Source organism: Larimichthys crocea, chromosome XI (assembly GCF_000972845.2).
Source record: "Larimichthys crocea isolate SSNF chromosome XI, L_crocea_2.0, whole genome shotgun sequence".
NCBI lineage: Eukaryota > Metazoa > Chordata > Actinopteri > Sciaenidae > Larimichthys > Larimichthys crocea.
Genome location: NC_040021.1, coordinates 15,324,161 through 15,349,214, shown reverse-complemented (window position 1 = coordinate 15,349,214; position 25,054 = coordinate 15,324,161). Strand labels below are relative to the sequence as shown.

The following is a 25,054-nucleotide window of genomic DNA, read 5'->3' as shown; positions in this document are numbered from 1 at the left end:
AAACAGTAATGTAACTGCTTCTTGATAATGGTGATACAGTACAATCACTGTAAAGCTTTGACCACAGAAGAGCAAAATGCAAATAATTTCAGATAAAACTACAACCTCAAAAAAGGTATTCAAAGCAATCACTCTGTATTAAGAAAGACGAGTCTGCTTAAAAGACAAAATGTGAAAACAACTTTCATTCAAGTTCCAAGTGATGCGAAGACAAAAAAGTCAGGCAAATAAATACGTGTTTCAACTTTATTTACAATACCACTTACACTCAACTGTCCCGAAGTGGCAACATCACACACTAGATGAATACATTATCCCTGGTTGGTCCTTTGGATATACAGACCATGCATGACTCAATCATTAAAGTTTGTAAGAGATTAAGAGAGATTGTGCGATGAGACAGATATACACGGTATACTATCAATGGATTTGTTTTGCTGTGCAAAATGCAACATTATCATTGCATTATACCAAACACCGCTTCAATATTCAAATATTCTTTATTTCAAGTGTAATCTGTGCAAAAACAAAAAAAAAAAACTCTCCCATGCAATAAAAAGCATGGATGTTGTGAAGGTAAGTGGGATTTATAGGGAGTATTTGTTCATTCCGACGTCTCAACTCAGGTCTAGATAGATGATGAGTGAGGTATTGGCAGTAGTGAAACAAAAGGCAAGTCCCCTCCTCCCCTTAAGGCTGTTTGTGCATATCTATAGCAAATAAAAGATTCTTTTACTTTTCTTTAAAATCAAGTAGATAAAAAGGTTAAATGATACAGTACATCTGCTTTCGGTTAAAGCTGTTCATCCTGTGGGATTGGGAGTTTGAAGGAATGGAGAAGCAAGTGCTTTCAACAGTCCATTCAAGAGGAAACTGATCCACCAAGAGGGGAGCATTCATTAATGACAGCCTGTACATCTGCTTGCATAATGTGAAGTATGCAAACATGAACAGAGACAGTAAATCAGCATAAATGTGCATGATGAGCTTTATGACATACAACATGGAGATCACTTTTACGCCACTGAAATATCATACGCACTGAGGTTTAGCACTTACACTATGAAAAGAATCAACATATTGGCTAAATAAATATCCAGTTTGACATTGTTCCACTATTATGCCATTTTTAAAAACTTGTATGGCTGGCTTAATATTTTGGCAAAACATGCATCTACTTCAATGGAAAGCATAAATAACAGAACCTTTGTGAAGATACAAGACAATAGACAAAATCTGTAAGTGAGAGAAATGGTTGATGTAGTTGTATATAAAATCTTGTCATTTTTAGAATATATACACTTAAGCTGTCATTTTTGAGCAAGTACATTGTTTTGTTTAAGCATCCATCCCCACCTTGGTCCTCATGAGTGTGTGTGTGTGTGTGTGTGTACAGTAAGGTCCATTAAAAAGGTAGTTAAAGTTTAGGGATACTTATGAGGAGCTGAGGCCAGAATCAGACTCAGCGCTGCCAGCACGGGATTTAGAGGCAATGCAGGGAGCCATGGAGCAGGGGATGGAGTAGCAGGTACAGGTGGAGCTCTTTAGGGTTTCCTCTGTAATGACTTCCTGCAGAGAGTGTTGCTCCTCTACTTGGAAGATGTTTGGCTGCTCTCCTAGGTCTTCACAGATACTAAAAGAAAAACGAGGAGACATGCTAAGTTAGATCAGCGATAGCAGGAAATGTACGCTGGTGTGTTGAGTTTCTTTACATGCCATCCGTCATTCAAAAACCAAAGTGAGTTTTTCTGATCCAAGAACTCTCCAAAATGAAAAAAATGAAAAATCCACACTGTAAAATAGTAGGGCTTGGCGATAGGACTTAAATAATAGTAAGACTTTTCCACCGTGTACTGTGTATACTGCACATTATGACACATGTACTTGTACATCAAGTGTTCCACACTAAGCACATCAATTGTTCACACTTCATTCAGACTTATTCAGTTACATTTAATTCCAACTTGTTTGGAATCAATGATTTAAGCAAAATAATAACAATAATAGTAGGATTATACTATCACAGTACAAAGTTGCTGAATGATCATATTGAATTAATCGCCCAGCACTACTGAGTAGTCCAGAACAAAATCTACTGTTAGTAGCAACTATTAAAAAACTATAATTCAGATTTAAAAATGTTATCTCATACAAGTAAAAAAGTAAAAATGTTAGATAATCCATAAGGCAAGATGCAAAAATATAAAGACTGCTTCAGTTCTGCTCTAAACTAATGAGCAAGTAGTAACGTTACCATACTGTAGCTCCACACATATTGTTAAGTACATGCATGTTAATGAAAATCATTAAATCTGCTACATTCATTTAAGCAGGTGGGTGACTGTACTGGTTGCCATTCTGGCAGTGAAAAGAACCTTTTTAATTGGTTTAAAACAGTTAAAAGGATCGGAGACACCATCTATTCAGGACACCTCACTTTTGACCTGCCTGCCACATGCCACGTTTTGTGAGGCCCTTAAGTGTGACTAATGATATAAGATTATTAGTAGATTGGCAGGTTTACTGTGGGCTGGGCCCTGCCTTAATAGCTTTTATTTGGTTATCTCAGTTTTACAACCTGAATCAGAGCAGATCAAGTTCGGGTCAAGGTATCGTGTTATCTTTATCTAATTATGTTTGAGCAAGATAAAACATCTTCTCCGTGGAATTAAAGAATATTTAGTTCAAGACAAAAGTCATCCATAAGATAGAAGTGTTACAGTAAAGTTGGTCCCCCAGTGGGCCACCCAGTATTAACCATGAAAGTGAATAATTTGCTCAGATTGAGAGTACCATCCGTCCGTTTTATGCGCCTGTAAGTGACGAATTTAAAGCTTGAAAAGAGCATCCAGTGCAATCACCCCTTTTGGTCAAGAAACCAAACTGCAGTACATGCAGATAGTTTACAAACTTAATATGTGCAAAGAACAGAAAAATATACGTGAAAAATATGTGAAAAATATGCAAAAACATCAACTGAGAGGTGAAGATTTGTATAAATAAGGTTTAAATGTAGGTCTCTCTTAGATCAGCATTATCAGAGTTGATCCATCCATTCCTTTACAAGCTACAAATAGTGAGCATGTGTGGTTGTCAAGGCAGGTTGGCGCTCTGAAACCCGCATTCATTAACTAAGCAAATTAGATTAAAACTTGCCATTAAAAATGCAAATACACAAATTTATTGGTTCATACAGAAGCCAATATATCCAGAAATACCATCTCATGCACTAAAGAAGCCATAAACAAGCCACAAGTTGAATATCACTGATCATACCAAGCATAAGAAAAAAAGAAAAAGAAAAAAAAGGCCCTTTACTCAAAACAAAACACAGGCATTATAAAAAAGAAAGTCATTTATCTGTCAGCATGGGAAACCAGCATCAAAAATGATAAACATGGCAGTTGACCAATCAATGTTTTGAGCAAAAAGAAAAAAAACAACCATTGCCAGTGAATTGTACGTTAAAGGCGTACAAGTTACACATGAAAAGTCAACCGTCTTGCATCATTGTTAAGAAACATTGTTTTGTTCCTGCTGCATATTAATGAGTAAGCCACAGGCTTTCAGGCAGTACTTGAGGGTGGGACCAAAAACCAGCCATGAAGTGAATAAATGAACAAAAACACAGCCAGGAACCAGAGAGACATTACGGGAATCTGAAGAACTTGAGTCAAAATATGGCACCAAGCATTCACAAATTCTGGAAGAAAGAGGCACAGTTATAACAACAACCTGGAGATGTCAAATTATTTGATTTGTTAAATGAAGTTAAGATCTGGAACGTAGGGTTCAAAGCCCATAGTCAGCTTTCTGTAGAGGTCTGTTTAAAAAATCTGGGCCAAAGTGCAGACACCAATATAGAGTAAATGTCATTGTAGAGTGAAACGCAGAACTGAAACGGCTGAACAAACAGACCTGCTGACCACGCAGCTTTGCTAAGACCTGCGACAACTCCGTTTTATCCTACTAGCAATCTAAGCTTTATGTAACAGCCCTGGTACATCTTGTGTATTTTCTAGTGCTGTCAAAGTTAACGCGTTAATTTTGTCGATTAATTGTAAAGAATTAACGTGTTAAAAAAAAAGAGAAGGAGACTGCGCCCTGGGCGGTCGCCCACATTGCCCACAGCTAAAACCGGCCCTGTTTGTTTTAGTTTACGGGCAGATCTGCCACATCCAATATGGCGGACACATTAACGCAGGGGTGTCAAACTGGTCCACAAAGGGGCCGTGTGGCTGCAGGTTTTAGTTCCAACCAACCAAGAGCACACAGTTTGACCAATCAACTCTCTGAAGACTGAGATCAGTTGATTAAATGAGTCAAGTCTGGTGTGCTGCTGTTTGGTTGGAAGGAAAACCTGCAGCCACACGGCCCCTTTGTGGACCAGTTTGACACCCCTGCGTTAACGTATCGCTGCAACGGACCAACCTGCTCAGTGAGGCGTCTATGTATATATGTCTATGATCTATCCTAACTAAAGGAGAGTCTATGTATATATGTCTATGATATATCCTAACTAAAGGAGAGTCTATGTATATATGTCTATGATCTATCCTAACTAAAGGAGAGTCTATGGCGGAAAGATGGATAAGGACGGACTTTTAGGGGGAACATTTCATTTTAAAAAGTTGCCCGACGGCTCGTTGGACAAAAACAAGGCAATTTGCACAGTTTGCAAAGCCGAATTTAAATTCCACAGAAGTAACACGACTTTAACATATCACCTCAAAGCAAAACACCCAGTCTACACTACAGGAGTGTGGCACTCCTCAGTATATTTCCTCATTCTGGCTTTTTTCTGTTTGCACTGTGCATATGTGCACCTTAAGCCAATAAAATGAATGAATTTAAATATACCATCTCTGTGTTTATTCTACATTAATTTGATCTTTTTACATAAATAAATATTCATTATAAGCTTCACTCTCAGAAAATTGCATTTAATTTATTGATACATTTATTGATAGATTAATTAGTTAATTTTTTTTAATCGATTGACAGCCCTAGTATTTTCACATTCACACACACAAAAAAGGTTTCGTAATCATTCAGTGAAATGACGAGGAGTGAATGAGTAATCAAATGTTTGAACATGAAAGTCCTGCTGAGTAAATGTGTGGCTTCAGGCTGCACAAAGAAAGCAGCGTGGGGCGTACTGTACACTTTGTAGTGCAGGGCGTTGGGCAACAGGCAGATTGTAGCTGGGGGCTGAACTGAATGTTTGAATATAAGAATACTCAAAAAAAAAATGGACCACACATACGTACACTGATGTTAAGAACCTTAACAGCATAGCTCGGCACGTTGCCTTTTAACCTACCTATCATAGATAAGCCCGTCGATCCCCTGCTCTCTTAGCTTCCTTCTGTTCTCGTGGTCGTTGTTGTCATCTCCCCAGCTGAACACCACCAGGCCTTTAGATTGGGCATCGCCAATGAAGGAAAGGTTTTTTAACAGCTCCTCAGTGTGGCCACTGATCCCCTGAAGGAAAAGAGAGAGGAGAAAAAAAGAGGCCTTGTTTTATTTTGTTTATCTTAAAATAAAATTGCCGTCATAACACACAGCCAAAAAAATAGCTAGTAAGCAATGTTGTCATATTATGTAACATACAGTTAGCAGTCTGGAGTCAATAGCACCTGCTAAAACCACTTACACATGCCTTAGAGACAGCTGACACAGCGCTATGTTAGCTGATTGTCATGTGAACATGTTTTGACTGGTATGACAGTGTTGGGTTAATTCCGCATTTCCTTTGAAATAGGAATGTTATTACAATTGAACTGCATTTTGGTATGTTATCTAGATTTGTGCACCAACCTTGCACTGAACCGGTGACGTTTTTGATTTAGCGGTTTGCTTGAGATTGTCTATTACAGTAGTAGTTGTGCTAGTTGTGTGTGTTAGTGTGAAACTACCTTTCCTTAAATGTCTTTTTATAGAAGTTCTACAAAAATCTGGAAAATTCAGAGGGCACAAAAATGCTCACCAGAATATTCTCACTCTGGGCGAAACTTATGGCGATCTGAGTGGTTTGGCAGCGGATGTCCATCAGCTCAGGATACTTGTCTGAAATTCCCTGAGTTAGGAAGAGGATGGGGTACTTGTTCTGCTTCTGACGCACCCTGAGAGAAACACATGAAAAGATGCAGTCAGAGAGCACCTACTGCATTTATAACATTTTATACACATTAATATAAGTGATGTTTTTTACATGTACTAATCAGAACTGACTGAATCTAAATGAATATGCAATCTTTAGAAACAGAGTACACTTTGTATTTTCAGTTGATGGGACCGGATTTCTGAGAAGCCAACAAGTGTTCTGCTATGTAAAGTTATTGTGTTTCTGAAGAGTATGCAGTTTCGACAGCCTAATTAAATCTGGGCATTCTTTCTCCTCAGTTGCTAACTGTGCTTACATTGTGCAGATATCTGGGTCGAAACACGAGAACACAATGCGCCTTTTTCCGCCTTTCTGCAGAACGCAGGACAGGACGATGTCGAGGAAGGTATTCATGTTGAAGTAGGACGATAGGTTGCCGTCCCATGTCCCATCCTGTCAGGGAAAACAACAGCAGGAGTTTATTATCAGAATGTAGTTTTATTTCACGCTAAATTTCATAATCAAAATATTGTTTATATCCTGAGTACACCCACCTTCATCTGGCAGATCCATTTGAGCTCAATGTTGAAGCCCACATGCTCGGGAATAGCTTGGAAAATCTGTAGAAGAGGTATGATGGATGACATTAATTTTACGGAGGCTTTGACAACTTAAACCCAGATTACACACAGAGCACACAGCATAGCACATGACCCCATAGAGACCTGCTCAACCCGTTCTACACACTACACACCCACCCGGTCACAGAAACCAGCACGCTATAGCAGATCCTTTTCTGCCATAGCGTCACTCCACAAAACACCTCTGTAAATTCGTGTGTGTAGGTGCTACTTGAATGCAACAGAAATGTGCTGTACCTGACATCTTCTTGTGGCTATGTGCTGAGTGTGGTTGTGGTGGATAATGTATCCTATTATTAAGCCATTACTTGTTTTTACTGTTTATCTATATGTTTATCTATACGTTTGTGGAGGTAAGGAGAACTGCTCATACTGATTAGATATGCTCTTTAATAATCATAAACATCACTGAGTCATTTACCTGTGAGAGTGAGGGAAATGGCTGATGCTCATCGATTTCTTCTTCATCATCCAGCAGATCTGAACATCAAAACAGATTATTGATCCACCACGCAAATTACCTGCTGACTCACTTAGATATTCAGTTTAGATCACTTTGCTGTAAGTACACATGAAGCAATCTCTCATGAACTGCGTCCATGTCTTTTGATGTGCAGTTTGTGTCAGAGTATAATGAAGAGCGCTTCTTTTCAACGTGTCGTGCCAGGCGGACGGTGGTGGTGTAGCATAGAGAACAAAAACAAAACAATGGTGCTTACCTTTGTCATCGTTTCCTTTCATCGCAGTGGCATGGGCAAGCTGCGCGACAAAGCAAAGCCAATATTATCTACTGGACAATCAAGTTTTTGTTTTCAGCAGATGGGGCTGGGGTGGTGTGGTTTCAGCTGTTTGTGTCTGTTTCAGGTTTTAATAATGAATCGGTAGTAGTCCTACGAGTGTATACTATTGTACTGTGGAGACAACTCTGGTTACCCCGTGTTGTCCAAGTGTCACATAGGGGGCACTTCAACTTGGGTCTCATCATCACTCGAGCATTTTACCTTCAGAAGCTGCAGCTGATCAAATGTCAAGTCCTTGACCGGCACCTCAATAAGTTCCAGAGAAGTGTTGTCGTTTTTCTGTCGAAGGGACAGACAGAAATTTGTTTAGGTGTGTTAATTAAGTCAAACGCCAACAGAGCAGTATAGTTCAGATTTTTAACACTTTCTCATATTCATCATTAAGTATAACAGCCTTCACTGTACCTTCTTGGTGGATATGCAGCATGTCAGATCATGGTATACGATGGGAACAGCATCCTTGGAAAGGTGGACATCAAACTCCACATAGGCTGCACCCTACAAGTATTGAAGTGACACATGATTAAGGAAGGAGTAATGTTAAATGGTGAATTATTACTCGTGCTTTAATTATCTACATAACTTACATGCGTAGCAGCACTTTTAAATGAGGCTATTGTGTTCTCCCTGACTCTCTGGTGCCTGTAAGTCAAAAAAAAAAAGAATTGGTTGACAGTAAACAGACACAGGATGTGCAAAAGAATTCACCACTATTGACACACACACACACACTGATGTGCTCTAACTATTTATATTTGGTCTGTGTTCTATGAAGGCACTCGCCCATGACTCACTTGGCTGCATGTGTGCTGCCGGCTCCCCTGTGACCGACATTCAGCGCGCCTCTTTTCTTCCAGTACTTGGTGAACGAGGAGCTCATGTCACACTGCAGCCCCTGGATGGGCCGGATCACCAGGTAATCCACTAAAACAAAGAAAAAATGCTGTGTGAACTGATGAGCAAAGAAGGACGGGACGGATGTGGATTTGTTTTTCTTACCTCTGACTTTGCCGAGGGTTTGTCTGGAATTCCGACCCATTATGGGAAGCGTCATTACTCCGTTGTCCTTACCACTCTCCAAAAAAGAAGAGGAAAGGAGGCAAGCGGTGCCCACGTGTCCTGGATGGGCATCCCCCTGGACTACATGCTCACCCAGGTCCTCCTGTAAACAAATGCACGACACATGTAATCACAATGCCTGATTTTCAATTTTTTTTTCTCCTATCTCTACAAAAAACAGGTTTATCAGAGGCAGTGTTACCTCAAAGAACTCAAAGGTGAGCTCTAGGTTGTCTGGGTCCATGGTGTGGATGCTGTACTCAGTCCACTTGGAGGGCTCCAAGGCATACCCACATTCAGGCTGCGAGTGGCGCGACTTGTAGCCACTGGCGCTGATCATACTGATCCCCAGAGTGGTGGTCATCTTGTGTAAAGTTGAAGGGCTGGGCTCATCCTTCTCCTCATCTTCTTCCTCTTCATCTTCTTCCTCCTCTACGCCCTCTAATGTCAGCTTGATTCTGTATAGGTAGGTCAAATAAAATGATGCATTAGTTAATACACAGATGTGGTTATATTGAATGCCTTGTGTATTTACTAAAAGTTCATCAAAAGATCAAAATAAAAGATTATCTTAGTTTCTCTATGTAGGATATCTGCTACACTTAGCTAACAGGCCAGGTAATAATAGCCCTGTAATCATCACTGATCCATCTCATGTCGCTTTCGCGTATAACTTTCTCTGGGTGGTGTTGAATTCGACCTTGACGAGTCACCTTTACCTGAAGCGAGACTTCTTGTATTTCTTCTTAGTAATGGACACCGGAGACACCTTAGAATAGTGCAGACGCAGGCGAATCTCTGTCTGGCAAGTCAGCCACCCAGAGTCAACACAGTTTACCCCGTCTGTAAAAAAGGAGGGACACACACAGGAAGCTGATGACAACATATAGCCACTTTGTCCATGACTGCTGATAAAAAGGAACTGGTGTCAGCGACAACAGCAGCGGGGAGACAAGTTTTTGTTCTGTTATAATGATAGATCTCAAAACCTCTGCTGTACAAAACAGAGGAAGAGACTACAATGTGGTCTACGGGGAATTCAATGTCCCTGGAAGACTGTGCGTGACAGTAAGCTATTCAGTTCTACAGAATTGTTTATACACTGTTGACGTGTTGTTCTTGAACTTACTGTGAATTCCAAATTGTCCATCATCAATGTTCTGGTGTGACGCTGCAATAAAGATAAGGCACATTATAAACAGGGTAGAAACATTTCAACAGTACAAAACTACAAACTCTGAGCGTGTCATTCATGTTAATTTAGCGGGATGCTGATAAAACTACTCAGAACAAACAAAAAGTAAACCTCATATTTGTAACAAATTCCTATTCTAATGAGAAAAGTGTTTCAGCGGGAGTGCTGGAAGGAGGGGGAAAAAACAAAACAAGGATGGGGTCAAAAGGGAGGGACAGCAAGCTGGGTGCAGATATGTTTGCAACTATTCTTCCTAACTAAGGCTCATTTTGAATGAGCTTTACTGTGCCGGCCAACACAATGGTGTTTTAACTAGAAAGGTCTACAATATCAGCTCATTCCTTTATAGCTATTGATTGTTCCAGCAAGTGTTTCCTGGATCTTTGTCAAAGCATACACACACTGCCAAAGTCGAGTCAGTCACTACCAGTCGACTGAAAATAGTTTGAAAAGGAAACAGTGGAGTCAGGTAGCAGTACTGACTGCACTGTTTCCTTTTCTTTTGACAAAAATTAAAACAAACAAAAAAAGCAAACCAAAGGTAAGCTCCTTGAAATACTAACTCTTCGTCAGCAGGATTAACAAGAATCGACCCTACATCAGTGTTCATATGCAGCTGTAACATTTAGTGCTGGGGCAGGGAATGGGGAATCTAGAGCGGGTTTGAGTATGACACACTTAACCAAACCCAACCAGAGCGTTTTTGTTGTTCTATACCTGTGGGGCTCATCATGCGGGGTTGATGATGGGTCTCCCACATATTGACTATCACTTGACAGGGGCCACCTGCACTCTGCAATTCCAATATTTGGTACAATGTTAGGGTTTTCAAATCAGACACATTGAACTACTTTTCAGGTCTGGACTCCAGGCTGCCTTTAAACCAGAGTGTAAGAATGTAATTAGAGCTGGTTATATTCACCAATTCCCACCTAGGCCCAGTCAGCCACCATGGGTTGAAATCTGAAATGTGGATTTGTTAGTGAAGAAGAAAAAAAAACAACTTCAGTTACACATTAAGCTGTTCTCTTGATCTGTAATAAAGCCTTGGTGGGAAGGCGCATGCATGGTATGGAGAAGAACCTGTTAAACTTTGGAGAGGATCCAAATCACAGGGTGGATACACAGATTATGTTTTACTGCCGTTAACACTGAAACTGTGACAATAATGTTGAGGGCAAAATGCAATTAATCCACTGTAAATGAACTGAACTAAACATCATAGTAGAAACTAAACACCTCAACTGGAAATACCCTTCTAGTTTTTTTTACCAAATTGTTACCAAATTGAATGAAATATAAACTGAGGAAGGAAAAACCCATCATTGTTTATGCTTATGGTCCAAAAAGTATAAATTGCTGCTAATACTAATGCTGTGGGGGCAACTTCAGTTTCTAACATTTTAAACATGGCTCATGCACACTGCATGAATAAATCCCCATACTGTGTAACGTTACCTTCTTTAACCCTGCACCAAGAGCTGAAAACCGATGACACGTTTCAACACGTGGCAGCTTGGAGCCGTTGTAATTTACAAAGTGAGGCATATCACAAGCAACAAAGTCCACAGTCTCACACGATAAAGTATTCAACGTAGATGCATTTATCGTATGAGAAATGTCATATTATATTCTCTTTCATTTCCAGTGCGATTTGATCCTTAGTATGTTTGCGTACATCTATATCTGGGAGGGCTCCGCAGAGGATCATGTGCTTAGATTAGACCAAGCCAGCTGGCATTTGGCCAAGGACTTGCTAGAACATAACAGTGACCTTAAGCTGTTTCTAAAGGACAGAAACACAGATATGGGAAACTCACACACAAATATTGTTAGGTATCCTCATTTAACCTGTGGCACATTTAGTGCTTTCTCACACACATTCTTTCAAAATGCGGAGAACAAGTTAACTAATAGAACCTGTTTTCTCCTTCCTGCTGATGAGCTGAAAAGGACAAAAATAACTGAAATGACACACGACACGACACCTAACGACAAAACATGCAACAATATAATGACAATGGCCTTCAGCTGAACAATATTTGTCTTTTTTTAATAGAAGTAATAGCCAGTACAACTTTCAAAACATTAACGCTGACAAGCATGATCTTATTCATCTGTACTTTTTAAGGCTTTACCGCCATAAGGACAGGAGATTCTGCTCACCTTTGACTCCAGAAAGAAGCCTTTGAAATAGCGATAACTGGAAACAACTCCTTTAGGTACAGTAATTGTTGTAGTCCATGTGTTTCTGTCAGGGAGTCAACATACACATTCATATTTTAGAATTTTTTAGAAGGAGTAAGAAAAACAGTCACAACATCTTTTGCGTTAACCCGGTAGAGAGAACAACACCGTCATATTTTAACTGTGCGATTTTAAACTAGTGAGACATTAAACATAAAACTCGACTTACCCATCGTTGCTGTCGGGGTGTAAGGTCAGAGCTTTTTGATGGCACCAGCCTCCCAAGGCTTCACAGCTACCGACAACCGCAATCACCTCCCCTGGAAATGTTCAAAATGTAATAATTGATGTAACGTCAACAAAAAAAATAAAAGCATTTATAGTTCCAGCTACTAATATTTTGATGTAAACATGTTTTAAGGGTCAATGAAACAATGAAATACTGACATTTGACATAAAATAAATCATCTTACATGTTACGTCATGGCTCTAAAAAATATGTGCAAACTTTCCAGGAACACACACACACCCAGCCATAGACAGACAGACATTTCCAGGAACACACACACACCCAGCCATAGACAGACAGACAGACAGACAGACAGATAAACAGATACAGATAGATAGATAGATAGATAGATAGATAGATAGATAGATAGACAGATAGACGGATAGACAGATAGATAGATAGATAGATAGATAGACAGATAAATAGATAGATAGATAAAATAGGAACTTTTTGAATGCATGTTAAAGATGATGCGTTAACAAACGTCTTTATCTTTAGTTGTGTTTAAGTTTAGCAGCCATACCTGGTGAGGTCTCTCCTCTGACAGACAAAGTCACTGTGGCCGTCTCCATCGTTGGCAAAGGAACGGTAGAAACAAACTGAAAGACATAAAATGATTTGAAATAAACTGTCTTATTTCATCAAGTAATAGTCAATGACACTATTTAAGCGATGTACAGAGAGCGGATACGGTCCTGTACTGCTTTGATTACTTAGACTGCTGTGAAAAATACCGTCAAGTACCGTTAGCTAACCTAGAAAAGCACCGGTAAATGAAGACACTGGTAGGCAACGAGCACAGAAACCACGGTCACGATACCTTTTTGGTTTTTGGCAGCTAATGGTACGCGCCCCGTCTTTGGCAGCCTCGAAAATGGAGAGTTCACAATGATCCGGGTTCGCATGTCCTGCAGAGACGCGTCTGTCCAAGCGAAAGCAAAACCAACCAGCCCGCTGGTCCACCGCCGAAATGAGGGATCATTTCCACCCTATTAACCAAACAGCGGATATATAGAAACCTTAACTTAATATCGTGACCACGACAGACAAAGGTTGGTCACAACTCGGGCGGTTTAGTAAACAACATATATGAGCGCGAGTCAAGTTGACTTTAATGAAAAACAACACTTCCGGCGTGTACTTTCAAAGTAAAAGAGTCAACGACCAATGTACTTCGATGCATCTCTGTGAAATGATAAATAATTAAAGGAATTTAAAACACACAATTAGCCAGCTGTGGCTTGAAAGCCAGAAGGCTCTGGGGGAGCATTGGTTAGCAGTGTTAAGTGTGGGGATACAACTGACAAAACGTGAATGAAATAAAAACATTGACACGTTGTGTGATTTCTATAATAGATTCCCGTTTATATGGAGGTTAATCAAAAGGTGGGTTAAAATGCAAAATAGTCACAGCCCCAATTATTACTGATACAACAGTACAAGTCTCTCGCTTTTATTTTGAATGTATCACTTCCATTTTTCGTGTCTTGTTCCGGTTTCCGCTGACTGCTTGATGAAGCTAGTTCATACCGCCCTGCTCCGGATCTGTGGCTTGTCATCTGTGCTGCGTTGACGTACCGTCAGAAATGCCACTGTTAACGAGCTGAGCGCACATGTTCACATAAAAAAAAAAGTGATAAACAAACGAGAAAGTGATAAACAAATATTACGAGGCCAAAATGATACTCAAAGCTAAAAAGTTAAATTAAATTAAACGAATAAGTTATCGATAAACATGAGATACGGCACTCACTGAATGAAGCAGTTTGTGTTTAAATGCCACATCAGCTGCCTTTAGTCCGCTGTGAGGTACACAAACAGTCTCAACGGAGAGAAAGTCTTAAAGAAAATGACTTCACATGCCAACAAGGTAACTATAATGCGAGTACAGCGTTAGAATAAATCGTTTTTCGGTGAAAATATAACTTGTTTTGAAGATGAAGCAAGGGTTGCCCCTTCAGTAGGAGGAGATGGGGGTTTTTTTTACGTCATGAACACTGTATCCTTGACTGTTGACCGAAAACATCTCACTGTTTTATTTTTGTATTATTTTAATTTTATTTGTTTTAATTATTTTGTAACTTCGTAAAAGTGCAGTATAAGTTAGCCTATCTAAGTTCATTAGGCTACATAAATATTCATGTTCATTATGTTTAAAATAACATTTCTAGTTATATAGCCTATAGCCTAGTGGAGCAACTCAGTGGCCTAGAGTCTAGACTGTGGTTTTGGCCAGCTGGGCAGTGTAGCTGTTCATTAAATAAGTAAAGAAAACTGACATCATCTTAACACATAATTAATTACATTAATCAGCCCTTGTACCAACACCGTCTATAAATGAATCATCCCCAGAGAAAGTACTAGCTTACAATGAGATCAGATAAAAGAATAGACTGCTCTTCACCACTGTTTCCGATGATGAAGCCAATAAAAACCTGTTTTGTTTTATTGTGCTATGTAGTATGTGCTGGTGGCAGATGAAATATTCAGTGCTCCTTGTAGCACCCTATATTGTAATAATTTCCTTAAAATGGAATAACGCCTGAAAATGTAATAAAATTTGCACTTGACTCGAATAAAACCCCAAAATGTAATAATTTCACCAATAATGTAATAAAATATTCTGACTGATATTGTAATAACATTTTTACAGATACTGTAATACCTTATTACATTATTGGAAATTTATTACATTTTCAGGAGTTTTCTTTTTTTTTTTAAACTGATTATGTAATACTTGTAAATGTATATGTACTTTATTTATACAGCCCTTTACAACAGTCCTTTCGGTGTACCAAAGTGCTTTACGGCAGATAATAATTAAAGAGAACAATAAGTAAAAAAGAACAAATTAAAAACAATAAAGGAACAGTAAACAAAATCAAATAAGATAAGATAAAATAAGATAATACTTGACAGATAATGTAATATATATGTTCATTTTCAGTCCAGAGTTCTACATTTTGTGTTTCAAGAATCTAAGATTGTTATATACACCGGATTTGAAAGAACAGAAAGACTATTGGGTTAAATTGCAGACCTTGAGTACCATACAGCCATATGGACATGTGCAGATACAGTAAGCAGGGACATGCAACTACATCCTGATCTTACTGAGTGGGTGACGGACTTACCTCCTTGGGAGAGCCCAGGTAACTCTTCCCTTCACAGATTTCCAACAAATCACTACCTCATGAAAACAACCACAAACCCACAAAACAACTTTCAGTAACACTTCATTAACCATTCAGTTCCACCACTGCAATGGTTGGACAATGTTTGCCTCAGCACATTATCAATACCTATTTAAACGGGATGGCCTTCCGACAAACTGATGATACTGTGAAGTTTGGGTTTGCCTTGTTTCTGTTAAATAACCTCCAGCCATTTATAAAGGATGCTTCAAAAGAAAAGTCTGTACTCTGGGTCTCAGCCTCCCTACAGTCCTGGTCAGACTGAAAACCATATCTTAGCCTGCAGCCCCCTCCAGTGTTCATATGAAAATAATACACCATGCCATAGAGAGGCACAGAGGAAAGAAACATTGCAGTAGGGATTAATTTTTAATATTTTCTGACATTTTTTTCCACAAAAATACACCATTGGGATTTCCTTGCAGTGTAATTCCTCATCTCCAACATGAAATAGGCCTATTATATGAATCATACTGTATATGGAAACAATGAGACATGTAAGAGCCCTTTGATGAATCATGGATTAGCGATTCCTTCCTGCTTTGGATAATGCAGACACTGCAGAGTACTAATGAGTGCAACCAGAATGGAGAGAGTTTTCATTCTGGGGTGAACTATTCTTTAAAGTCGACCCTCTCAATTTCTTGTCTGGTTTTGTTAATGAACACCAAAGGGACCCCGCTATGATGAGGCAGGATCAGGTCTCAGGGTGGGAGAGCATTATCCATCTGACCTGGGAAAACTTTGGATGTTTCAAACATGAAAAGTTCTGGAAAAGTAACTTGCTGCCAGAGTGCATGTATGGGCTCCAATTGCTCTAGCATCTGTTACAGTGGATCAGTGCCGAAAAGTAGTTTGAGAGAGAGAGAGCGAGAGAGATACGAGGAAAGAGTAAAGGAAGCAGAAAGAAATCATGATGGGTGAAGGAAGACTGCAGTATTATGAATATTTCAGGTGATTTCTCAGCAAGGAAGACTGCAGTATTATGAATATTTCAGGTGATTTCTCAGCAACCGGCAGTGCTCTCATTACACATAACTTTTACGAGTCACATCCTGCCTAAAATTGTTCATCTACATTTGTAGTTTTCTGTTATGTCCTCGGAGGCTGGAGCAAACTTACCAGAATTACAGTTGATGCTACACCAGGTGGCAAAACTGAACTAAAATGATACGACTTGAATAAATTATAATTTGACTATTTTATTGCCAGTGCTCCTGAAATAAAAATGAGCTAACTGAAGTCCACAACATTCATAGATGCAACATCTTTTCAAGTATGTGTGACCGTGACTCTAAACGTTATGTTAGGAATGTTACTAGGAAACATCCAATCAATAAATCTGCAGCATCTGTCGTACATTTAGCATCGTCCACATAGATACAGTGGGTTAGTTCAATGGACTGATGTCATTGAAATAAGAACAAGACTAAAGGGCGTGTCAAGTTAAGGAGATACAATTCTGAATGAATAAAATCCACAAGTGAAGAATGTTTAATACAAAAATATAACAAAAATCACAATATTAGAAAGACTGAAGGGATAAAGTTGGCCTAAAAGTTTTCTTGGCAGCAGTTTCTTGGTTCAAATCCAGTGTAGAAAAAAAAGGACATATAGTGAGATGGTATGGTGGGTATGCTCTCTACATCCACAAATGCATACAGTACAAATAAAATTGTATGTCTCAGAATATAGAATATAAAATAAACATCTCAACGTAGAAATTTACAGAATATGTCTTTTTCAAGGTAGCTAAATGAGAATGGTATGCAAAAGTCATTTTAAATTAATAAAACTCTGGCATAATGTAGATGCTGAAATACTGTTTCTGATTTTGAATCATTGAATATGTTATCAGACATTTACCTTGCTACCAGAATACCTTCCTTATATTATGGCCATACCTCCTTGACAAACATTAATATCAAGGATGGTTCAATTCTCCTTTGTCAGAGGGAGCTGAGTCAGATTTACCTGCCCAGGAAGCAACAGTCACAATGTTCTTGCTCAGATCCAAGCTTAATAGTGATAGCTAGTTTCACCTCAGTGTGCTGATTCATCCAGTATTTCCGGACACTGAAGTATCAGATATATCCACCACTCAGCTCAGGAAATGAACAGACCTGATTGGTATGGCCCACTAAAATTGTCCATGGCTTAAACTGACTTATATTTTCATCTACCATTATTGCATCTTGGTTGTGTGAGTGCATAACACCACAAGTTTTGTATAGCATCTTGCCCAGAATATGTGCAAAACCCTGCTATAAGGCTGTGAAGTATCTTGACAATTATATGTATTACCATTCATTTCTTGGCATGGTGAAAGATTTCATTCTCCCAGAGCCTATTGGAAGTAATTGCCTTCAGGGCTTTGAGGTTAAAATCGACAGTATATTTTTCTGCTCGGCTAAGAATAGAAAAATAACAGCTAATGTTGGAATTCCAGCCCACAATGCAGGGTAGTAATATAAATCCACATTACTATATATCCAAACAGATTACAGTTTTCAAATCAAAATCTGTCATTTGAATGAATGTGGGTACTATAAATGACATCAACTCAATATATTATGCATGTGCATTCATTGGATATTCTTTATTTACCCTCTTTGTGTTTGAATGAATGAATCAGCAGGAGTGTGCAGAGTGCTCTCTCACATTAGACTGCAGTATGATCCCCATCTACTGGTCATGAATAACCTATCTCTCTGCCTCTGTCTCTCTCTATCTCTCTCTCTCTGTTTGTCTCTCGCATCACTTTCCTATCTCCATTTGGGCTAATATTTATGTCAAAAAGATGAACATGGCATTTTAGCAAGAGCAATACAATAGATCAATTTAATATACTGTGCCTGAAAGCTGATGCAGATGATATAATGTAGATTTTAGAAAAAGTATAAAAGTAATTCCTCAAGGCTGAAGTCTCAAACAGAAAAAAACATATACTGTATATGGTGCTGTTAAATTTGAAGCCTGATGAGCAGAGAACTGCTGAGTTATCATGATCATTTTCCATTGCAATACAGATCGTTGGCACAGTGTTACATAAAACCCTATTGTGAATCTCTGCGCAAAAGCACTCCAGAGAAGCAGCATACAAATATTAATGTTCTGTAATGTGTGAGGTACGAAAAAGACAGCCAAAGAAAAAAAGGCGAGATATCTAAAGTACAAATTACATTTGTGCTGAAATCACATTAGCGTGAGCAGCCAACCGTTGACCAGTGGTCAAAATGAGCCTAGGGGGAAACTGATGGCTTCACAGATCAGAGCGTTACACCATAACCCACCTGGCTGTCAGAGTTGGTAAGACATAGGATATTAATAGTGAGAGAAAGAGATGGAAGGCAAAGAGAAAGGTCGAGAAGATCTATTATCTCTGTTTACTTTTGCAGAGAGAAAAAACAATAATAGCTAGAGGGCTGCTGTTGTGGATTTTCAAGCAGCTGCAATGTGATAATAAATGTATCCACTAAATATAATTTCCTTTGAAAGGGCAGAATAAAGAACACATTATTCTAGTTTTCTATCTGCAAGATATTGGAAGAGTAAGAGTAATTGTGGAACACACAAACAGTAACACTTTGATCACTTCGTAGTTCTGTTTTAATTGGTATTGATAGAATGTGAGAGTCACAGTTTATCTTTTTTATTTCTCTCTGTGTAGTCAGGCTCAGAACTAAAGCCGCCACTTGCAGCTCTGCTATATGTAGGACGGTAAACATAGACAAACTTACTGTAATTTAATTTAAATAATGTTTTGATGAACAAAATGAAACAAAAGTGAAGAGAATAACCAGCAACTTATACTGGCATCCACAGCAATAACTGCAAATAGGCTTCAATTTAAAAATAATACTCAACCAGTGATATATTTCTGTGACACTGGTTTTCAAACAGCATTGTGACCTAAGCACACCATTTAAATAGGACTTTTTATTATTTTATTTTATTACACCATTTTATTACTCATAGAGCAAATTCATTAATGATCTATGTGCCGTTATGCAATTGCTCATTGCCTTGCCCTGTCACACATTGTTGTCTTTAGTCCTTTGACGGGCAGAAAGGGACATAGCGAACCCAAGATTGGGATGAGAGGCAAGAGGTTATGCCAAAGGGAAGATCATACACCTCTTCAGTTTCCAAGGTATTGCTAGATTCCTCAAGATGTTCTTTGTCCCAGGCTAAGAGGCCCCGCTCACGTCTGGTCCCTGAGACAGTGATTTTAGAAAACTATTAAAAGAGAGCTGTACATAACTACATTAACTACAACTACAACAATTAAATATTAGGGGAGAAACACAACACAGCAAATTGCAAGCTCAGAAGCTACATAGAAGGCTGCTAAAAACAATTTGATTAAATCACAACCTTCTACTTCTGCTTACCAGGAACTGTGTTATCTAGGAAGAAGCCAAGAAATCCTCCTATAAACATATGGGTGGTCAACAATATGTGTAATACTTGGTCTACTTCTGTAACACCTAAATTACACGGCAAGGACAAGAGAGGAAAAAGATTAGTTTGATGTAGTCAAAACATCTTAAGATTGAATCTGTCAATTCATGTCGGCTAGTAGTAGTTAAAAAGTAATGACATTCCATGGTAGATTATACCTGTTTTGAAGAAATCGGGATTCTTCATTATCCAGTTTGGAATGACAAGTGCAGAAAACATGGAAAAACCAAAAACAAATGTATTCCTGGAGGAATTCATGTCTGTGGACTGTAAAATGAGAAGTGTCAGTTAAATTCTGAATAGCAGCAAAGCATTCAGACACAATCTGACTGAGTATCAAATCATATTTCATGCTGTGGTTTACCTGTAGATTAGAAATGCCTGCTGCAGTTATGACTCCAAACATAATCAGGAACATCCCTCCGAGCACTGGGGTGGGGATGGTTGCGAAAATGGCTCCAATTTTACCCAACATCCCCATCAAAATCATGAAAACTCCGCTCAGAACAATCACCATTCGGCTACCCACCTGTCACACAAACACAGTTGGAAATGTGTTTTGCAGACTTGCTTGTTTTGCTCTTCCACACTGTCAACCTAGTTATAAATCACCGCCTCTCTCTATATATATTATGCTGGGCAGGTAGCATACTAACAGCAGGTGCTGCTGCTTAAAAACATGCAGTTTAAATGAATGTGAAACTGTAGGGTTCGATATCAGTACTGTTGTGACTATCTTACCTTGGTGATACCCAGGGCAGCCACATTCTCACTAAATGAGGTGGTGCCATTGCCTGTGCCAAAGGCCCCTGCCAACAAACAGCCGAGTCCTTCAACACCAATGCCCCGACTGATGGCATGCTTCGGAGGTGGAGGGGCCCCTGACAGCTTGGCACATGAGTGGTAGTCGCCCACAGACTCTGCCATGGAGCATATTATTCCAGCCATAAGGCCTAATATACCCGCCAGGCTGACAGTTGGCATGCCCCACTGACCTGTACGAGGAGTCGAAATGGTGATTGATTAGTCTATAAAAACATCTTCAGCAATATATGACGTATAGGTGATGTATTAAAGATAAAATAATTAGAATATAAAGAAACAGATAAACAAAACAGGTATGTTAATAGTACTTTTGTGAATTTACCAGGATAAGGAAATGTGAACCAGGAAGCCTCGCTCAGCACATTTCCCTTCACATCAGTGCGAGCAAGGTAGCCATATTCAGCTGGATCAGATGGTAGGACATCATAGATGGTGAGGAGGTAGCAGACTAACCATGAAACCGCAAGACCCAGCAGAATCTAAACATATCTTTTATTAGTGTCACTGTCAGTATTTCCTGGTAACCATAAAAATGGTTTAAAAACAATGTACAGTATATTGCCATCAATAACGTATTATTGTCTGATACATACAGGCATTATCTGGAAGATATAGAACTTTGAGGTGTGAAGTTTCTTGGATTTGCTATATGTAGGAACGGGGATTGGTATGAGACGGAGGTACTGGGAGAACAGGATGATCAACACTGTGGTCCTGTGTGTATGAGAAGAACTGTCATTAACATCAGGATGGAAAATTGACTGATAACAATGAGGCCAGTAATGACCCACTGAGGGGACATCTGGCTTGTGAAATCTAGCTTTCAAAAGGGCTTTGGCCTGAAGGCCGTTTGTAGCTAAATACTACTGCTTCACACAACGAAAACACTTTCCAACTCTCCAACTGTGCAAACAGGCATTCATCATAGCAGCGAGCTGTTACGTACATAGCAGATATACCCCAGTGGCTGCCAAGCTTGGTCCCAGCTGAATCATACAGTGACAGGCCTATGAGAGAGACTGTTGGGGCAATGGTTAAGGGACCAATGAAGCGCATGAGAAAGCCGATGAGGCCAGAGAAACCGACCAGGATCTGGAGAAGCGAGGCCACCATTATAGAGCCCTGCAGCTGTGGACAGAAACACAATATCCAAGATAAGCATTAACACTATCACTCTTTCTTTTTGCTGATTGATAGACTACAACAACAATATGACTGTTTTCTTCCTGGAGCGGAAACCACATGAGCTCACTGAATTAATCATGAACTCCACAGAAGTGCTGTTTTACGTATTTGTTGTCCCACTTTTCTTGAAACCTGTGAAAGCACAGTGTTTGTGTTGGCTCACTGTTCTCATGCGGGTCTGCCACACTTCTATGAAAACAGGTGACGAGGTGTTGACCATACTGGCGTTCTGGGTCCAAGCTGGGCACTCCCACTCTGGCGTGGAGAACATGGCCAAGGCAGGGGTCAGTAAAGCAAATGTACCCCCCTGTAGGATGGGAAGCCTACAGGTTGGCCATAAACAGAAGCAATTTTCTGTCATTTACTGAGAAGTAAGTCGAAACAAAGCAGTTGCAAAATGTCTCTTTATGTATAAACACCTAACACTACCAAACACAATATGCAAGAGGTTGAATTTGAAGGACAATTTTGTTTTTCTTTTTATTTGTACTGAATCCATTAAGATCAGCCAACACTGAAAATCTGTTAATATCCACAGTTATTCTTTGGAGACTCTATAGTCTAGAGTCTACAGCCAAGTTAGCAGCTCTGTGTGGCTGTACTTAGGCACAGCAGTGCTTTGGACTAAAGGCTCAGCATGCTAGTTCTCATAATGGTAATGTTAACATCCTGATGTTTAGCAGATATAGTGTTTACGTTCACCATCTTAGTTGTGTCAGCATGCAGGTAGCAGGCAACATTAGGTTTAGCAGATTTCTGTCACCAAAAACAGCTACTTAAAAAAAGGCTTGATACATGTAAATAAATGTACTGTAAAAGTAGCATAAGGAAGAAAGATGAAATAGGTATAGGCAGGGAAGAATATTGAATCCACACATTGCAAAACATTGCAAACCTCCATAGGGTCTTACAGCTTCTTATTTATTGAGTGATGATATTTATTTATGGGATGTATCTACTTCTCTTGGTAGTGAACCCTTATTTTATATAGAGCATGTATCAGTACTTGAGGATCATATTTATCCTTTCAGCTTGTGACACAGCACATGGTTTGCCTGTTTTGTTTTTTTCATTCTAGTAGTCACACTTCTGTAATTTCCCAGCTTGGGATAAAAAAGTATATCTATCTATCTATTCCATCATGGGGACAGAAATATAGACACTTACAGTAGGGGTGGTTCATTCCAAGATAAGATAAGATAAAATGTAAGCTGACTGTAATGATCTCACACTGGGGGAATTCACTTGTTAGAGCAGTTTGTAGACAACTTTAAATTACTCATAAATAAGAAATAAATAGAAAAAAAGTCATTAAATCATGTTGGTGTTAAAGGGTCTGACAGCTGTTAGAATGAAAGACCTGTGGTAGTGCTCCTTCTTACATGCAATATTTAAGCTTTGGAACTGTGCACGCCTGATACTCATGGTTAATATAAATATGCTGATGAATTATTTTTGGACTGTTTCCAGAATATAATGTCAGTGTAAAGAAAGAGTAAGAAAGTAAAAGTAGTAGTAAGTGTACCACTTTTTAACGTCTTAATAACTTTAACCATATTTCCTTACAGGATGGTGAGTGGTGGAGTAAATTAGCACTATAATTCTGACCTTACACCGAAGGTGACCTGCAGCAGGGTGCAAATGCCAGAGACAAAGAAAATGGTGTTAATGAGGCGACTCTGGATCAGGCTGTCATGCTGCAGACACAGTGCCTCTGAGAGAATGAGAGGGATGGAGATGATCCCACCAAATGCTGTCAGGTAATGCTGCACAGGACAGAAACAGTGATGAGAGTGATGAGTTGACGGCATTGACACCAATACAAACACATTGAGAATCCTGGTTTATAACATACAGTTCTTTCTTGATACAAGGCAAGCCTTTTATAATGTTCCACTGATACTGGATACAAATAAAATATTCAACGTGTCATTTTATTGCCTCAATTATAACTTTGCCTAAGCAGTGCCAAGAACCAGGAAAGCCACGAGACAATCAGAGAAATCTTGTCAAATAATAATTGTTCAAAATAATACTGAAGTCTAAAATCAACTCACAACACAAACCTTATGTTATACGCACCTGTATGGCCAGAAAAATACAAAAATACCAAGGGGGGACATCAGTGACACAGTATGTTGGTTTATTTCTGTCTTCCTCTGTTACAGAGTGGCTCTCACAAGTCTTTCTCTCCTTTTCTCTTGGTTGATCATTGACTATTTCATCCATCTACAGCATAAACAAATATATTACACACACACACACACTCGATAGAGTGAGAATACATTGGTACTCTCACTGCCATTCCTCTGGTGAAACCATGCAAAGAATTTCAGCCGAAATTACTCCCACGTGTGAACCTTTGGTCACTTTGTATTAGGGTAAATAAGAACTTAGTGTTGGGTACTTCTTCAGGTGAGTCTGACTGTGTGTTGGAATAATACTTATTTTTTACATGTGGAATAAATGATTAATAAGTCATTGTACTTACATCAAATGCAAGATTGTCAAGTCCCTTGCTTTCTTTCCCTGAAGCCATGGCAACTGCAGTGTAAAATAAAAAGTTCCGTCTGGTTTCTTGAGGTTCCTCTAACAAGAGATGATTAGAAACATAATGACAACTGCAAAGAAACTAACCGGCTAAATGCTGGGGGAGTCCAAGGAGGAGGAGGAATTCTCTCTTTCGCTAGCATTTATAGTTAATCATTTGTAAGGACTGAGGGCTAGAGCACTATACATAGGCCCTCATGTCATATCATGGTGAATGAGATACAAAAGTTGATTACATGAAATGAGGTGAACGTAAGAAAAGGAAGTGGACTTAGGGCAAAGTCGACGATACCCAGATGGACGCACAGACCCATAAAAAATAAACAAAAATAACAGTAATGAAAAAATATATATATAAATACACCTGAGCATATCTCACTAGATACACCTGGTTTTTGGTCACTTAGAAGTTCTCACAGGACAAAGTGGATGGATTTCACACACACTTAGAAGTTCTCACAGGACAAAGTGGATGGATTTCACACACTTTGACACACTTTGGCTTATATTTAGAGCTTACATCAAGCTGACAGGACTAAATGTGTCGAGGCAGGTGCAG

The 25,054-nt window shown here is 39.1% G+C and overlaps 2 protein-coding genes across 5 annotated transcripts; both read right to left on the bottom strand.

Moving 5' to 3' along the window:
• Positions 1-234: 234 nt before the first annotated feature.
• Positions 235-13,396, bottom strand: gpcpd1 (glycerophosphocholine phosphodiesterase 1). Of its 4 annotated transcripts, XM_019268706.2 has the most exons (22): positions 13,098-13,396; positions 12,801-12,876; positions 12,218-12,308; positions 11,968-12,052; positions 11,722-11,746; positions 10,724-10,764; positions 10,519-10,594; positions 9,736-9,777; positions 9,326-9,449; positions 8,809-9,064; positions 8,547-8,709; positions 8,342-8,471; positions 8,135-8,189; positions 7,953-8,045; positions 7,749-7,826; positions 7,467-7,506; positions 7,169-7,227; positions 6,661-6,726; positions 6,423-6,559; positions 5,990-6,125; positions 5,324-5,484; positions 235-1,633 (listed from the first exon to the last, which is right to left on the bottom strand). In XM_019268706.2, exons 2-22 carry the CDS (start codon positions 12,847-12,849, stop codon positions 1,435-1,437), a joined length of 2,106 nt encoding a protein of 701 aa, XP_019124251.1. In that variant the 5' UTR covers positions 12,850-12,876; positions 13,098-13,396; the 3' UTR covers positions 235-1,434. The 4 variants fall into 4 exon arrangements, with proteins under 4 accessions (XP_019124251.1, XP_010731532.2, XP_027139930.1 ...); XM_010733230.3 differs by lacking the exons at positions 10,724-10,764; positions 11,722-11,746 and having other exon boundaries at positions 236-1,633; XM_027284129.1 differs by lacking the exons at positions 12,218-12,308; positions 12,801-12,876; positions 13,098-13,396 and having other exon boundaries at positions 236-1,633; positions 10,734-11,746.
• Positions 13,397-19,073: 5,677 nt separating this feature from the next.
• Positions 19,074-24,544, bottom strand: LOC104920853 (solute carrier family 23 member 2). The gene is made up of 12 exons (XM_010733235.3): positions 24,437-24,544; positions 24,028-24,174; positions 23,554-23,711; positions 22,109-22,268; positions 21,707-21,888; positions 21,354-21,474; positions 21,083-21,239; positions 20,677-20,930; positions 20,300-20,464; positions 20,094-20,202; positions 19,866-19,961; positions 19,074-19,688 (listed from the first exon to the last, which is right to left on the bottom strand). Exons 1-12 carry the CDS (start codon positions 24,482-24,484, stop codon positions 19,522-19,524), a joined length of 1,764 nt encoding a protein of 587 aa, XP_010731537.1. The 5' UTR covers positions 24,485-24,544; the 3' UTR covers positions 19,074-19,521.
• Positions 24,545-25,054: the final 510 nt, after the last annotated feature.

Coding starts and splice junctions, on each gene's coding strand:
- gpcpd1 (XM_019268706.2), bottom strand. CDS start 12,849: ATGGAGACGGCCACAGTGACTTTGTCTGTCAGAGGAGAGACCTCACCA. Junction 7,827..7,952: donor GCTGCATATCCACCAAGAAG/GTACAGTGAAGG, acceptor TCCCTTCGACAG/AAAAACGACAACACTTCTCT. Junction 7,507..7,748: donor ATCAGCTGCAGCTTCTGAAG/GTAAAATGCTCG, acceptor TTTGTCGCGCAG/CTTGCCCATGCCACTGCGAT.
- LOC104920853 (XM_010733235.3), bottom strand. CDS start 24,484: ATGGCTTCAGGGAAAGAAAGCAAGGGACTTGACAATCTTGCATTTGAT. Junction 22,269..23,553: donor CAGGTCACCTTCGGTGTAAG/GTCAGAATTATA, acceptor GCCAACCTGTAG/GCTTCCCATCCTACAGGGGG. Junction 21,240..21,353: donor ATATCTTCCAGATAATGCCT/GTATGTATCAGA, acceptor AGATATGTTTAG/ATTCTGCTGGGTCTTGCGGT.